The sequence below is a fragment of the Sabethes cyaneus genome, chromosome 2 (genome assembly GCF_943734655.1).
Source record: "Sabethes cyaneus chromosome 2, idSabCyanKW18_F2, whole genome shotgun sequence".
Lineage (NCBI taxonomy): Eukaryota > Metazoa > Arthropoda > Insecta > Diptera > Culicidae > Sabethes > Sabethes cyaneus.
The window spans coordinates 177,041,775-177,059,501 of record NC_071354.1 but is presented as its reverse complement, the minus strand read 5'-3'; the positions used below and the strand labels follow the sequence as shown (position 1 = coordinate 177,059,501).

Here is a 17,727-nt window from a genome sequence, read left to right as displayed (position 1 = left end):
TGTAATGGTATCAAAACTAATGATAATATACGTGTTTAAATATAAATATTTATCAAAAAAGTCCTTGCTTTGCTTCGAAATATCACTTTACAAAATGAATTTTCCGAAATCAACAAATCTAATCTCACACCATAAATCGCGACCGCCCTATCTGACTCGTTGTATTTTCAGTATTTTTGTTGTTTACTGATCTTTTCCCTATATGACAAATAATTCCCAACAAAAATAAAGCATTTGTCTACACATCACCTTTAATAATTTAGTTTTTAACATTATCACATACGTCAGCTATCGAGAGCTATTTATCAAGCTAATTCCTATGGCTTCAATCAAGCTACCTAGCCGATCCTAGTCGAACCCAGTAACCTAGTCGACATTTAATTGACGAAAGCTTCCAATCACGGACTCTTCGGCAAATTCACGCTGAAGCCCGCTGTTGCTCTTGCTTTGGGCGTTTGGTGACGGAATCGACAGATCGATGTACATTTCTGTTTGCTTCAGGAGTCGGTTCCGCTCCTGGAAGGTACGCCTGAGAAATTCTTTATTTGCATCCTCCAACGTTTGCTTGCCTCCATAGATTGTCGGTAAGACGGATTCATCAATGGAACCCTTCAGACCGTCCAGCGTCTTGTGAAACTGGGGAAGAGTAGAAGAAAGAACGAGAAAATTGGAGTAATATGAGCTGGAAATAAAAAATTAAATCCTAACTAATTTTAACGTATATTGGTGGATATCCGTATCGCTGACGTTTATATGACGTCCGTATCGCTGACGTTTATAAAACGATTCCTGTTTTGTGTGTGTGTCGAAAAAGGTATGTAATAAGTACGGCTGGATGATAAATGTTAAATGGTGACAACTGTAAACTAGGTGTAAGACGGGCCATTTTTCACGGGGTAAAAGCGCCATACATTGAAGTACTTTTTCAGTATTTGCTGCAGCTTGAGAAGCGGTTCTATGGACTAAGTATGCGTGACATAAAAGAACATGGCATTTAAGTTAACCGGGTAGAACAACGCGTCCTTTTAATAGACAAATACAGCCTAAACCGGCATGAATTGACAATGCCGATGAAACAGTTGTCTGTACGGTAAATATTGTTTTCCTTACAATCAAAAGCTAAAACTGTCCCACGTTTAATTTTTTTTTCATGGTAAGAAGAAAGAAGGAGAGAAGAGAACGTAAGGAGAGGAAAATTTCGTTCCTTAAGGGGAAACCGAAAGTGGCTCAAAGATGGCTGGGTAAATGGCTACCATTCGAAGCATGTATTGTTTTGCACCTTAAAAATGCATCTGTATTGGTAGAGTACGCTTTCGCCACGTAATCAGTGCTTCCAGCGCTGTTATAATTTCCTAAAACTTGTAATTCAAATCATCGATCTGCTATGTATCAATAAATCGGATTGCGTTTTCGATTCCTGCGTTTGCGTTTGGTTTGTTTACCTCACTCTAAGCTCATCGATGCGGCGAAAGTTGAAAGCTCTTTAAAAGCTCATTGATGTGACGAAAGTTTGATACTGTGTTGCTGCTTTTTCGGAAATCGCTAGTTCAACGAAATATGTGCGCAACCAAATATCTATTAACTAATTCCAAATTATACATTGGTCGCTTTTATGAACACGTAATGATCGATATGATCAGTTAAATTTATTTTCCATTAGCAATTATGTTTTGCTGAGCGTTTATTGATACATAGCAGATCGATAAATTGAATTACAAGTTTTAGGAAATTATAACAGCGCTGGAAGCACTGATTACGTGGCGAAAGCGTTTTCTGCCAATACAGATGCATTTTTAAGGTGCAAAACAATACATGCTTCGAATGGTAGCCATTTACCCAGCCATCTTTGAGCCACTTTCGGTTTCCCCTTAAGGGAAAGAACCAGGTTGGAGCACTAACATCTGCCGAAAGAAGTAAAACAATCACAGCAATTATGTGTATGTCAGCGGCCGGACATCTTATTACTTACTTATTCAGCCGAGAGCCGGGGTGGCTCTTGCCGTATCAATAATTCCTCTCCATTGTACTCGGTCCTGGGCTACTCGTCGCCAATTCGTTGCGCGTCTCGACACACACAAGTCGGCTTCAACCTGGTCGAGCCATCGTGCACGTCGAGCCCCTCTATTCCTGGTGCCGGTGGGGTTCTTGGAGAGAATGGATTTCACTACAAAGTCGTCCGGCATCCTTGCGACGTGGTCGGCCCACCGTAGTCTTCCAACTTTCGCCAGGTGTACGATGGGAATCTCTCGAAGCAGTACCTGTAGATCGTGATTCATACGTCTCCGCCACTCTCCGCTTTCCGTTTGTACTCCGCCAAAAATAGTCCGCAACACCTTTCGTTCAAAAAATGGCAAGTGCACGTATGTCTTCCGTAAGCAAAGTTACTGTCTCAAGTCCGTAGAGCACTACCGGTTTTATTAGCGTTTTGTACATCGTCAGCTTTGTGCGGCGGCGTATGCTTCTAGATCGAAACGTCTTGCGGGGGGAAAAGTATGCTCGATTTCCAGCTTGAATACGTCGGTGGATCTGCTTACTAATATTATTGTCGGCGTTGACCAGAGATCCCAAATATACGAACTCATCAGCCACTTCCAGTTCATCGCCGTCAATAGTTACTGTCCGTGGGAGGCAAACGTTACTTTCTCGGGAGCCTCTTCCTACCATATATTTGGTTTTCGACGCATTAATTTGTAGCCCTATCCTCCTAGCCTCCGTTTTTAGTCTGGCGTAGATTGCCTCCGCCGTCCCACGATTTCTAGTATGTACTGATGTCGAGGTCGGCTGCAAAGGCTAGGAGTTGGCTACTCTTGTGGAAGATCATTCCTCTCGTTTCGATGCCCGCTCGCCGGATCACACCTTCAATAGCGATGTTGAATAACATACAGGACAGTCCATCCCATTGCCGTAACCCTCTGCGCGATTTGAAAGGACTTGAGAGTGTCCCCGAAACGCGCACGTAGAACATCACTCGTTTCAGAGTAGCTCTGAACAGCTGCGTCAGTTTGTCCGGAAAACCGTACTCGTGCATTATTTGCCATAGCTGTTCGTTCAACGGTATCGTATGCTACTCTGAAATCCACGAAAATATGATGCGTGGGCACGTTGTACTCTCGACATTTCTGGAGGATTTGTCGGAGAGTACAAATTTGATCCGTAGCAGCACGGTCCCCCATAAAGCCCGCCTGATACTGCCGTACGGAGTCTCTTGCTATTGGGAATAGACGACGCAACAAAATCTGGGAGAGCACCTTGTAGGCGGCGTTGACCAGCGTAATGGCGCGGTAGATACAGCAGTCTAGCCGGTCGCCCTTTTTGTAGATGAGACAGACTACGCCTTCCATCCACTCCTCCGGTAGTTTCTCTTCTTCCCAAATCCATGAAATCAGCCAGTAAAGTGCCGTTGCTAGCGGTTGGCCATTTTTGTTGAGTTCTGCCGGGAGTCGGTCCTTTCCGGTGGCTCTATTATTCTTCAGCAGATTGATTTCTCACCGGATCTCTTCGAAATCGCGAGCCGGTACGCTGTTGTCGTTTGTAGGTGTTCCGAGGTTAACTTCCATTGCGTCTCCTGCTGCTACGTCGCCGTTGAGGTGATCATCGAAGAACTGCTTCCACCTATCGACCACCTCGCGCTCGTTTGTGATTAGATCCCCTCTCTCGTCCCTACTCATAGCAGCTTTAGGTGTGTAGCCCTTACGAATTTGGTTTACCTTCTCGTAAAACTTGCGCCCGGAATAGTTGTTCTAGCTATTCACGATCTCTGTCCTCCTTCTGGCGCTTTTTCCTCCTCAGGATCGTGGTCAACTCATTCCTCGCTCGTCGATACTTGGCCCAATTCTCTCTCGTGGATATGCTCAGATAGTTTTCCCAAGCTCTTTTTTTCCTCTCTATCGCTTCTTGGCATTCCCCGTCAAACCAACCACTTCGTGCACTCGAGGTTTCCACACCTCTAGCACCACGGTTGCGACCTCGTAGTGTATCATACTCCATCCGTTTTCGAGGGTCGAAGCATCTAGCTCCACAGAGGAAGGCAGAGCTTCATCCAGCACGCGCGCGTAGTTTTCGGCAGTTTGCGGGTTGTCTAGTTGCCGATTGTTTAGCCGAGGAGGGCAACTTTGTCGCGAGGTATAAGCCGTCGATAGTTTTGAGCGCAAATGTAATGCTACTAGGTAGTGGTCCGAGTCAATATCCGCACTCCGTAGGGGCGTACGTTGGTGATGTTCGAGAAAAACCGGCCCTCGATGAGAATATGGTCGATTTGGGTCGAGGTTCGTTGGTCGTTGGTTTGTGGGGAAAGAAGGTACTTTTGATCACCAAGCCTTGGGAAACCGCAAAGTTGATGCATCGTTGGCCGTTATCGTTCATGTCGGTGTGCAGGCTATGGGGCCCGAACACCGGTCTATATATTGCTTCCCTGCTGATTTGGGCGTTCATATCCCCGATGACGATCTTGATGTCCCATGGTGAGCAGCTGTCGTACGTTGCCTCCAGCTGCGCATAGAACCCTTCCGAGTCTCGGGATGCGGCTGCCATCTTTCAGTGTCGAGACAATACTGTGCTTCGTCCCGTGTTAGCATACGACCTTAGTTTCCACCGGGGTTGGTTACTCGATCTCCGCTAAAATTGCTCGTATTCCGGCAGGTACCACATGGAGGTAGGGGTAGAAGTTGCTAGATAAGAGGCTAGGGACCACAATGGGGTCTGTTTTACACATTATTCAACCATTTACCAACCACCGGACATCATCCTCCTCCATTCCTGATTTTTTCGAGGGTACGCATGCATGAATTACTGAAGAAAGGAGACCCCGTGGGAACTGCGTTTTATGTAATCCTAACGGTTACATGACAGTCGACCTATTCAATATTTGGTTTGGCTATTTTTTGAAGTATGCTCGTCCATCGGAAGAATCTCCTTTACTATTAATGGACATGGGCTTGGGGATAGGCATTCTTCGCACACGAAGAATTTGATGTTTTCCGAAAAGGCTCGAGCAAACAACGTGACTGTTGTAGCGCTACCACCACACTGCAGCCACAAACTGCAACCTTCAGATATTACACTTATGGCTCCGTTTAAAACTTTTTATGCTGATGCGGTTGAGAAATTTATGTCAAACAACCCTGAAAGAACTGTTGGGCGATACGACACTGCCGAACTGTTGTGTCAGGCTTTCACCAAAGCGTGTACAATAGAAACAACAGGAATATTTGCACTTGATCCGAATATTTTTGGTGACGAGGAATATGCACTGTCACATGTCACCGATTAGGGCGTCGACTAAGGGCCCAAGAGCACACCCGGATCAAAAATTATTCCTGAGCCATAGATTATCCCGGCTAACCCATTGCTTTCCGCGTCAAAGTGAGCCAGCAAGAACATATCGGACTCATCGAATAAGTTCGACAATTGCAATTCACAAATATCGATTAGCCTGATCTCCTATGCAAGGTTAATTTTAGTGTTCCAGTAGAAGACTCCGTCTGTTACCATCACTGTGGATCTCGAGACACTAACTAACTAACACTAACTGCGGTCCGAATAGCTCTCTAAATCGTTGCGTTGTTGTAGACACTTCAACGCCAGTCAAAAACAAATTTTAAATTATTGATTCTTAGAGTTTAACTAATTTTATTGGTGTTTGTACAGTTCGTTACTGAATATTGATTGCTAATATATCAAATGTGTAATAAATCAATTGCAACCATTTATTTTAGTTAAATAGTTCTGTTGAATAAATTATATTATACCAGGAATAATTTTCTGAAGGCGTCTAAATTTCATGTTCTTCATGATACGCAAAGTAAAATACACTCAAGTCACTTTTTACGCGAAGGATACGTCCCGCGTAAATCAAAACCGCGTAAATTCCAAAAATCGCGTAAATTCCGAAATACGCGTAAAAAACCGCGTAAATTCCAAAATTCGCGTAAAAAAACAAAATTTTGCGTAAAAAAACTATGTGGATTTCAACAATACGCGAAAAAATAGACGTTTTGAGCACATCCGCGTGAATTCCGAAAATCGCGTAATAAAAAATCGCGTAAATTCCGAAATTCGCGTAAAAATAGTCGCGTAAAAAACCTCGTAAAAAGCGACTTCAGTGTACCCCGGTTGCAGTGTAATACACGCACATGGGAGGCTACCTACATCGCATATTACAATAAATTTTCAACGATCATGATAGTGTTCAGAAGTAAATAACCGAATATTCGAGTTTATTGCCTGGCCGAATTTGGAAGCCATTTCATTCAAGAACCACACAAGAATTTGTATTCGAGAAACCCTTTGCAGAAATGAGCTTTTGACTCAACTCTCAAATACAATAATTGAGTTCAAATTTGCAATAAACTCAATCTGGGTTGTGTTACGTATTAGATATTTATCTATCATTCTGTCAGATTCCAGAATGCGTACTAAATTCGTTGTGATTCCACGTACTAAAAAAGTTGAAGTTTACAGAATACAGCATAAGAACAAAATAAAATAATAAAATGAGTTAAAGCTGAAAAATAAATTGAAAACATCCATACTTGAACTGAAAATTATTTAAATATTAAAAACTCTAAATTAAAAAAAATACCAAATGGACAAATGCTGCAAAATAGAATTTTGAGCGAGATTATCTCAGAAGATTTTGGAATTTCGAAAACACGTAGAGTTTATGGATCTACGAAGAAAATATTTTTCTATATTCCCAATTGAGTTGTACAATATAAAAGAATATAATATGTCTAAAGCTTAAATGGTGAAACAGTAGAAATTATGTTTTTTAAATGGTGTATTTCAGATGTATTGAGCGTCAGTAGCAGTTGAATTTGACATAAAAGATTAAGCTTTAAATTGGTGGGATTGGACTCATCGTGTTTCATGCTGGAATAATTGAATATATTTTCAAAATAATAAATGTTTTAGGTAAGGCTGAAAATTTCTTGATTCATTGAATAGGATCAAGCCGGACTACAAAAACAAAGTTTCTCTTTTCATTTAGTGTCCTCATCCATCCATATCTAATTAACTTTGACCTACGCAAAAAGCATGCAAGCAAATGATCACAAAAGCCCGCCTTTAAATATCCACGCCTAAACCTGACTTTCGTACACGCGACGCAAAATTGTTCTCTAGTTCAAGGTTTACATAATAGCACATGTGTCCGTTAATGGGCCAACGCTGTCTGGTAGGAAATATGAGCACACACCATTAGGAATGCAGTTTTTCTGCTATTGACAGGGGTTACTGATTGACATGATCAGGTACAAAAATACGAATAGTAACGCGGTCGTGATTGAGAGGTTCGACTTCCACCCGGAGATGAATAATTATTTCGCGTTGTTTTCACTGACAAGTCAATACAATAGCAGACATTAACCTTGGCCTAGATCTGTGCAGACGATCCATTACCCTTTAACACAACTGCTGATAATTGGTTTCATTTCATTTTCATTTATCTGCTCTCAATTGGGAGGGGGGGTTTGATAGTCTATTAGAGATTAGAGTTGTTTGATAGTCTAGTTTATGCTTCTCAATGTCGTGAACCCTTGTAATGTAAACATGTACACAGTTTAAAGTAGCTCATTTTTCACTTTGTCTAGTCAACATAACTGTCAAAAATCGTGTTTAACGTTTAGTTAACTTTTAATGTAAACGCATTCAAATTAACGGGGCTCAGTTTAAAAAAATCCGGTTTTGGATGATCGTATTAGCGGGACTTAACGATGTTTTAAGTAATCTTGTCACACACAAAATTATAAACTTTAATAAAATAAAAAAGAAACTCACCTTAATTCTGCGTCGTAACTTTTCTGAGAGACCTGCTATGGCAAAATCAGCTAATATTGCGCCATACTTGGGCAGTTGCACTATATGAATTTCCTTTATCCGAAACGTTACTATCTCGTTCATGGCATTGATGATTACCTTCAGTTTGGGAAACGTCCAAATTCCAAAATGGGCCATCGTCGTTTCTTGAAAATCCATTATCAAAACTAGCCCGTTCACTTGATAAAGCTCCGTATCTAGGTACGTTTCTAGGGCCAAGCTAATCAACCGAGACTGCTCCTCCGGATAAGTGGTTTTGGTATCAAACTGCCCTATCCTCATGGTAATGACCAGCCGTCCCTCGTTGTCTGATCCTAGCGGGACAAATATACACTTTGAAATTAGCGGTTCCAGCAGAAGCGGATCAATTTCCACGAAAAAGTCGTACTCGAGTTGGCCAGCTTGTAGATATTTCTCGAGCATCATCTGGGCTGCCACCACGTTGAATTTCCGAGCGCGCAGATATCTCAACAAGAACACGGCATCCGTTCGACAGCGAAGAATCTGCGGATGTTTTGCGATGAATTCACGCATCTGGACCAAAGCTGGCTCCCGGGTATAATCATCTTCGTGCAGTTCGTTGCGCGCCTTCTCCTGATACTTAGGTTCCAGTGTCGAAACGTACTGGTCGTAGATGGCAGGTTGCTTTTCCACACCCGGAACGGAAGACATTCTGAACCGTTTGATCAGAAGTTTTACGCCATACTAACGCCACTTTGCCGTGGAATAATTTATCAGCTGCATTAGATAACCAGGAACGAAATGCTAAATAATCACGGCCAGTTCAACAGCTCCAAGGTTTCCCGGCCGCTGTTAAACGTCTTTCTAGATGATTCTGAGGTAGTAGCACTTGTTTCGCATTTTTTTGACGCAAGTGAAGAGTGATTATAGGTAAACAATTGCCGGTAGGAGATAGTGCAGCACGCAATTGCATTTTCTCATCTCATTTGCATCAGCTTGTGACATGGTCGTAGCCAGAGTCAAATGTATGGGGAAGATCATATTTGGTCAAAGAAGAAACTTCGTATGCTAAAACTTACTGGATTTTGACTACAATTCATGAAACGGTGTAAATCAACTATTACAAAAATGAAAAGTACCTTCAAATAAATAAAATATAATGATGCAAATTTCAAACTTATTGAATACGATTACGAATTATATGATAAATATTGTTCCATTCTTTTCAAATAAATGTATTTTTAAACTACAAAAAATACATGAAAATACTGTTTCATAAAAAAATCTCTATACTATCGGAGCCATTTAGAATAAGGAGTAACTCTATATAATAGAGTAAAGGTCAAACTTTTTCAGGTTCTCTTTCCTTGACTGAAGTTCGAAAACAGCCACTGAGGAAACCTGCAAGTCGTAAGCGAAATACGTATCTGTCAAGAATAAAATATACATAGTAGAATTAAATTGGATAAGTTTTCTTTTTATTTAATTTCCAGGTCTCTTTCCTTATTATTCTCGCTCAGGGCCCAAAGCAAAACGTATATCTCTCGCACCCTGTGCAACGCTACTGCATCAGATACCAACTTTTCTCAATAGGGCCATGGAATGCCACAATTTACGCATCCTCGAAAGTTTTTTAACCTTGTAAGGTTATACGTTGATGCATTCTTATAAGTCGAAAAAACTTAGACTAATACTTGATCTAGAGTATTGATCTTGATTCTAAAGTAGGAAGGCAAATAATTTCCAGAAAAGTTCAATTAGTGTAGTACACAGAAAGTTGCGTTCAGTTCTGGATTGTGCAAATCCAAACCAAATTGACTATCTCATATTTGTTTACAAATAAACAAATTATTCGAAGTATTCGGACAAACACAAGCAGTCATAAATTGTTTGAAAGAAGCTGTCAATGTAGCCTGTCATTTTGTTGATGCCACAGTAAAAGCTGAAACATTTATAAAATTCCGAACATACGAAAAATGCTCCCATTTATTGGCTTTGCAATTTTTTTGTAAGTTTTGTGAAATACGTTAGGGATATAAAGAGTGATTAGTGAGTAGGTATTTGGCATTTTTTATAATGCTTTTATAATCGACAGAGGAGACGGTAGAAGAAAGTAATGAAACAAAACTGTTCATAATATCCAAATAGAAAGGGACAAGACGAGAAGGAGAAAGACCTCTTTATTAAGACAAAAGCACGAGGTTGGCCTAGTTATTTGTTGATACCCTGACAACACATTCTTTTTTCTTATTAAAAATCTTCTTTATTTTTGTTAATTTGTTTACGTCATGGCGCCAGCAAGTGCATCGCGAATTGATCCTGCACGCTCGTAATGAAATTTATCCACTGGCTGAATTGGGCTAGCTGATGAATTGTCGCAGGGATCCATGATGTGTGATGCTCTGGAACGAATTGAAGAACGTCTGATCTTTTTTGGACAGAAAATGTAGCTGATCTTAAAACTCTTTCGTAAGTGATATCTCTATGTTGATATGTTGATATGTTGCCGCAGGTTCCTTGATGATAACGATGGTACCGATGTCAATATTGACAGGAGGGCTGCACTCCTTTGTGGCACGGGATTGCAGTTCTTCAATGTATTCCGGATGCCAACGGGACCAGATTTATTGCATACATTTCTGCGTCAATTCCCAGTGGTTTAGACGATTATCATCGATCTCCTTTAAATTGATTACAGGAACTGCTAGTAGATTACTTCCCACAATGAAGTACCCAGATGTCAGTACGACCAGATCATTGGGGTGCTGTGGTATCGGAGTGAGGAGTCGAGAGTTGAGGCACATCTCGACTTGTGCCAACAAGATCAGCAGATCCTTATATGCCAGATTGATTTTGTGCTACCTTGAGAAAATGATTTTTTGCCGATGTGACTGCTGCTTTCCAGAGCCCTCCGAAATGTGGAGCTCTACCTGGTATGAACTTCCAGGTGATTTCGTTGTTTGATTCGATCGGTTTGAGTCGATTGGCGGTTTCGACTTTCACTATGGGGTAGATTCTATTTAGAGCGTGTGAGACCCCTCCGAATGAACTACACATACTTTGGTAGGATCGTAGACGTTAAGTAGAAGGGTCGACACTGCACACGGAAAATGGATGCGTCGGTGATACTCGCGATACCGGCAGATCGGCTGTGCTCTGCTGGACTAGAGTAAACTTGAATCTGAAACAAGTATGGCATTGGTGGTAGACGGACTTTACAAGATATCAGCCGCCGACGATCCACAACTTCTGGCTGAGAGTAACTATCAGGAGTTGTGTTAATTGGTAGCTAGCAGAGCAGACAGTGGACATTTGGCGTACAGAGCGATCGGACGGAGCACCAACTGCTTGACTTGCAAACCCTGGCTGCTCCTATCTGCCATCTGGTGGTCAGTACAGGAGTTCGTTCTACTTAACGAAACATGTCATATTTTTGTCGCATGCTTCTTGATCGTAGTAACGGGCCCCTGAAACTGCCACCCCTATCCTAAATCAAAAGTTTACTTCAATATAGTTTTATTCAATTTAAATTTTATTTATATAATTCTGTTTTTCATTTCAGGCGTGAGAATTTACATTTACTCCCAGTATTTTAGTGGTTTTATTTCGCAAAACTATCCACAAAATATCGCAGATCAAACTGTAACTTCTTACAATTGTTGACTTCAAAACTGGAACTGGGACGAGAACAGTTTCCACTCAGCTTGCAGTTTCTCTGGTAGAGGGGAGCCTCATTCACATGCGACACCATCGCGCTTGCTGGCCTAACAAGCCAGTCGTCGTATGTTCGAAGCTCGACTGGGCGGTGCCGCTCCAGAGTTAATAGAATCTTTGCACTAGTCTCGTAATGTTCCTGTACTATAATAATCGGCTGCGAAGTTTGTCGATAAAGAAGGGTCATGTTCTGAAGAACGTTTATACCCATGGCTCTGCTTTTTTACCAGCGCGCTTCAGCATCCACATAAAGAACTTTGCCTTGGTTGTCGATGGACCTAACAGTCCAAGAGGGTAAAATATTTGGGTGATGTATGACATTACCTTCCGCTTGGTGAGAATAGCAGAAGCGGAAGAGGTAGTTCAACCTTGAACCGAAGTTTATCAACCATTGGACCCCACAGGAGGCCAAGTGTGGATATTGTCTGCTCATCTTGCACGTTGTAAAGCAGCTGAATTGCCAGCTCTTCTGAAAAGACATTTTTCAGGACTTCCGGCGCGTTAGACGCCCACTATTTTTGCGTAAAACTAGCGAAATTGAGCATGGCAATAATTTCTTAGAGTGATAGCAGATTTCACGAAGTCTTGCAAGACTCATTGTAAACCCTGACCTTTGTAGTCGTCCTAGTTTCATTGAATACGGCGTAATGGTGATTGTAGCAGTGCTGGATGCGGTCATCTGCAGGCTCTTCAATCTTTTTCATGTGTCCAAGCCACAGATAAAGCTTGCTTCATTTAGAATTAGAACAAACTTTTGCTCATATGTTGGCGCTGTTGGTGGACGGATTTGTAAGTTCTTGGTCTTCCACGTGTCGAAATTTTTTTAGCTTCACCTATGTATTTTTGATATTTTGCAAAACGACTGTATTTTGTAAACATGGAAGTCGAAAGAAGGGAAAAAATTGTGCACAGTTATTTGGAAAATCCATTGTGGTCTGCGCCTAGGCTAGCTGAACAGTTGAAAATTGCCTAGAAATACCGTATGGCGCGTTATCAAACGGTATAAGCAAACATTAACGATGATTCGGAAGCCTCAAGCTAATCATCGGAGTGGAACTGTCGACCAGAAACTACGTGGTAAGATTTTGAAAACCATCAAGAGGAATCCCAATCTATCGGACCGTGATTTGGCCAGAAAATTCGGTGCTGCCCATAGTACCATGAGGAGAATTCGACTCCGGGAAGAAATTAAAGGGCCAAACAGCGTCAATTCAACAGTAAACCCATGAGAAAACTGTCAGAATAATGCTGACGGACGCGTTGACGCAGCATTCTCTTTGGCCCTTAAGTCATATCGAGCTGGCAAACAGCCAAACCGAACCGTAAAACAGAATAGTGTGGTCAAAATCCGAAAATTTTACTCTACAACGGCTCGGAGGATGTTCCAAGCAAATTTAAATTTGTTTTTGCCGACAAATTTGCACGAAAATTTATGATTTGGCAGGGCATTTTCAGCTGTGACAGAAAAACGAAAGTTTTCGTTACACATTAGACGATGACCTCGGAACTGTTAACTGTACCAAAAGAAGTGTCTCCAAAAACGAATTTTTCCGATCATTTGATCCCACCACCATCCCGTAATGTTTTGCCTAGATTTGGCAAGCTGTCGTTACAGCATAGTCGTTCAAGAATGGTATGCAGAGAAAGGGGTCCAGTTTGTTCCGAAAGACCTTAACCAGCCCAATTGCCCCCGTTCCGCCCTATTGAGAAATACTGGGCAATCATGAAGAGGAGACGCAAGGCAAAGGGAAAAGTTGTCGAAGACATCAATCAGATGAAGACCTGGTGGAATAAGATAGCCAAACCGATGGACGAAGAAAGTGTTGAGCCATATTACAGGAGAAGTTCAAGAATTCCTTCGAAAGCGTGACGAATAATTTCATCCGTATTTTTTCTTAAAAGTATGATGAAAAGGCTACATTTGTGTAAGAAAAAATGTTGAATTCAATAATAAATAAATGAAATACGCGAAATAGCTTTTGTTCCAATACTATCTGAAGCAAGCTTTACTTCTCCATAAACTGATGATACGGTTGCAGAATCTCGTTCGAGTCGACGTTCTAGACTCAGGAAACTTCGGTCTGCGATTGATCGGAGAACGAGAAGAATACAGACCAATTAATACGTCGTACGAGGCGAAAGCCTCTTGTACAGATGTTGCAATACTCAGCGATTAGCACGTCAGGAAGCTCGTTCAACGAACCGCAGAACAGCAGGAAGAGATGAAAAGGGATACAATTGGACTATGAAATCGAGGTACGATGCTGGTCTACCAAGCTAATGGGTTCGAATCTCGGCTAGGCGGTGCTGCTAGATAGAGTCAGTAGGATTGTTGCACTAGTTCCGTAACTGTCCTGTACTCTACGCCAGCTATGAAGCCTGTTAATAAAGAAGGGTCAGGTCTTAGAAAAAAATTTTTGAGCCCAAGGCTTTTTTGGACTAAGAAATAACTGTGGTGTCATTAAAATAACTGTGAGAGAATCGGTAGGTACGATTCGTGAAAGTCAGTAAGTTACCGGTTTGAAGCAGAATATCCGAGAGTAAAAGATAGGAAGAACTAAGACAAGATTTGCTCACTGCGATTATGCGTAAGAGCAAAGAAATATATATAAGGAGGCTAGAGCTGTAGATAAATGGCTTCATCGAAGAAGCCCAAGTACGAAGAGCTACCAACACACGACGACGTCGAAAAAGGTACTAATTAGTTAGGCTACTAGGAGGGACGGAATCCCGATCGAGGTTCTGAGAGTGGAGTACGAGCAGCTATACGCAGTGATCCACCAGATCATTCGGTAATGCTAGTAATGCAACCGACGGAATGAACGGTAGAATAAAATAATAAAACAGAGGTGTTGATAGTATGTCAGGAAAGACAAGGCATGAAGAGGAAAGGGCGAAAAATTAGGTAAGGAAGGATCATTGAAGCAACGCTAATTAAGTTTGTATAGCGTTCCTCTTTTTCAAACCTGGGAGATCCGCTGCTCGAACCAATCTAAAATGGGAGCCAATTACTATATAATCGGATTCGAATAACTGTTCACCCCGGCCTGTGAATCACAGCGAACTGGATTCCTCACTGGACTGGCCTGGGCATAACATGAGATTGGTCTACTAAAATGGTGTTGGTGATGCAGTGGAGCTGAGTGGAAAACAATTCACAATAATCGAGGGATCCATATACTTTGGTACACTCGTAACAGGTGATAAAGATGTGAGTTATGAATCCCAAGAATCCCTTTACGGGCATGAAGCGTGGATGCTGAAGAAAGTAGATGGAACGAGTGGTTGGAGTTTTTGAGGCTTAAATTCTACAATCAATACTCGGTGGAAGAACAGAAACAACGTGTGAGGTAAGATGTACATTTTGTACAAATCCAATTTCCCAATGCTTGTTTAAAAGTGAAAAACTCCTAAACTAAAATAAACCAATATTTTATTCCAGATTTCGGTTCTGTGAACTTTTGCGCCTTAACCTATTGAAACATACTGTTTGTGTCGTTTACAGATGTTCAGAGGCGACTTTTCTTGTTTTAGAATTTTGAAAACAAAACATAGAGTGATTACAAAACAACTATGGTTTTATGAAAACGTTGTTTATTCATAAGAAGCTTACACCACAAACCAGTGATATACTTTATTATATTATTATTATTTTTTAATTCACTTCCCCTGGGTGGACCGGATCGGTCGGTCGGATAAATTTATTTTATTGCTGTTTTATCCAAATATTGTTCGCATTTCTTAAAATATCTTTGTGTCTTTAAAATCACCTCTAGCTTAGAAACCCATTTAATTTGCAGCTTTGATTACCTGACTAGTCTGCTACTTGGCTGGTAAACCGATTCAATTAGATAACCTCGCTCTGAAGCAATTAATTGCACTGCTCGCCGGTTCACAACGAAATACCTCCTATCGGATATAAACAATCGACTGCAGCCGCGTGCAAGAAACGGTAAATTTACGTAACCAAGATGTAGTGATGTTCACCCACCGGTTTTAGTTTACGCGGCTGAAAACTAACAGCTGTGAATTAAGTGCCCCAGAAATAGATTACGCAATCGATAAAATATAATTCCCAAGTGCCAACGATTTATTGTTCATTCCTCTTAAAATATTTTTCTACCATCTATCCTACATGGTCATGACAATGTATTTAGTATGAAGTCCAATCAGTAATATAATTACTCGTGATCAAGTATATCGAATGACGTTAAACCACATAGGACTGAACCTTGTTTTAATTTCTCTCACCACTCCATCTATTTTGCGTTGCATCGGACTACAGTGGCCTACTGACAATGAATTTTACATTTGTGATTCAACCAGTTTTCTACAAGGGCGCCACTGAAAGAGCAATATTTATAAACAAATCGTTGAGAAGCCTTGGAATAGAATAAATTAAAAAGCGCTGGTCTTCACGGATGAAACGGGGAGAGAAACGAAGCAAAAAATAATTTGCATTTTTGTTAATAAATGCAAGTCATTCTTTACTTCTAATCTACACCCAACTGTCTGAAGCTGCCGGCCACTCCGGAATCGATGCTGATGTCGGAACTTTGCTGCCAAAGAGATTTGTAGCGCGTGGCATCAATTTCCAACTGATCCAACTGCAACAGCTGATTGCGCATGCCGCGGGCACGATTGATGAATTTTTGTTTCAGCTCCTGAGGATCTTGGGTTCCACCTTCGTAGTCGGTGGGTAGTAGGGATTCTTGTAGATGTTTTTTCGCCTCAGCCAAGGTTTTGTGGCACTGGAAGTTGAAATTAGAGATATTTATGTACTGCACAGCATGCATGAGATAAGGTTCGTCACTTGTGAGACTGTGCAACTTTAGTGTAGCTACATAATTTACGGGTTCAAACTATAATTACTGTATTAAACTTAGGTAATCAATTTGGATTAGATCTCATCTAAACATATTTAACAGCAGTTGAATAGAAAAAGAACAAGCTAAACTAACACGAAACATTTACAATTACAATTTTCAAACTTACGAATACTCGTTCTCGCAGCTTTTGACTCAGGCAGGACATTGCTAACTCAGCTATGGTAACGGCAAACTTGGGCAACCTTATCGCATGCACCTCGCGCAACCTTATCGGCAACGAATGGTTGACACAACTGATAAAATTCTTAACGTCCATCAAAGACCAAACCGCCAACTGACGCATTGTCATATCCATGTAATCCAAAATGACCACGAATCCTCCGATCTGAGTTTGTTCATCGTCAAATAACGTTTCCAATAGGAGCTGGACGTGCCGCGACTGATGTTCGGAAGTAAACTTGTCTGCATTAAAACACTTTGTTTTCATCAAAATTACAGTACGACCCTTGGAATCCTGACCCAAAATTTGGAACTGATTATCTTCAAGCAGCTGCTGCATGTCCGCATCCATAGGGTCCAATTTCTGAAACCAATGCGGGAAAGCTTGTCTCATTGCTAGATAACGTTCCAGGGTTTCTTGCGTTTTCGGAATAGAAAACTTCCTCATTCGGAGGAAGCGCAATAGAAATAACGAATCCGTGCGACATTTGCTAATATACGGATGCTTCGCAATCCATTCGCGCATTTGCGCCAACGACTGCTGACGAATTTCCTCCGTTTCGTTGAGGTCCTTTTCGGCAATTTGCCGATAGAGGTCACCAACGGTAAACTCGTATGTATCGTACTGATTGGGACATTTTTCCACACTAAGCTCCATCGATTAATACGTTACAAGCCCTCACGTTAAAACCAACCCGCTAATTATCAAATGTAACCAGCAACTGACAAAACCACGCTGAAACGAAGTGCAATTATAACATTGTCGGATAAAGTATTTTCCCGCACGAGCTTTGAATAATTTATATAATGTCTAAATCTAATTTTTTATCGCACCAGTTATCCACCAAGTTGCATAAAGCGAGTAAACACAAGACGGCAGATATGATGACTATATCAAATAGTATCTAATCTCAGCGGATGCATTGTATATCGAATTTGTTCTATCAGCACAGTTTACTGGGTAGTGAAACTCAATTTCGTTGAAGAATTGCCTATATTAGGACACTAAGCCCTATATACAGTCAGTTTAGTACACTCACTCCCGCTGCAACCAGACGGCTGGCAAGAAGATCGGTCTGGTCCGCAGGATAACAACATATAATCTAATTTTATAGACTAGAATAATTATATATATACACTGAACAATCATGCACAAATACTAGATGAATGTGGACAATTTGACGAAAGC

At 41.2% G+C, this 17,727-nt stretch overlaps 2 protein-coding genes across 2 annotated transcripts; both read right to left on the bottom strand.

Moving 5' to 3' along the window:
• Positions 1-17: 17 nt before the first annotated feature.
• LOC128737852 (retinaldehyde-binding protein 1-like) lies at positions 18-8,211 on the bottom strand. Its single transcript, XM_053832586.1, has 2 exons — positions 7,777-8,211; positions 18-636 (listed from the first exon to the last, which is right to left on the bottom strand). Exons 1-2 carry the CDS (start codon positions 8,095-8,097, stop codon positions 367-369), a joined length of 591 nt encoding a protein of 196 aa, XP_053688561.1. The 5' UTR covers positions 8,098-8,211; the 3' UTR covers positions 18-366.
• A 7,772-nt stretch (positions 8,212-15,983) lies between these two features.
• On the bottom strand, positions 15,984-17,196 carry LOC128736386 (clavesin-1-like). The gene is made up of 2 exons (XM_053830864.1): positions 16,486-17,196; positions 15,984-16,241 (listed from the first exon to the last, which is right to left on the bottom strand). Exons 1-2 carry the CDS (start codon positions 17,194-17,196, stop codon positions 15,984-15,986), a joined length of 969 nt encoding a protein of 322 aa, XP_053686839.1.
• Between the last annotated feature and the right edge of the window lie 531 nt (positions 17,197-17,727).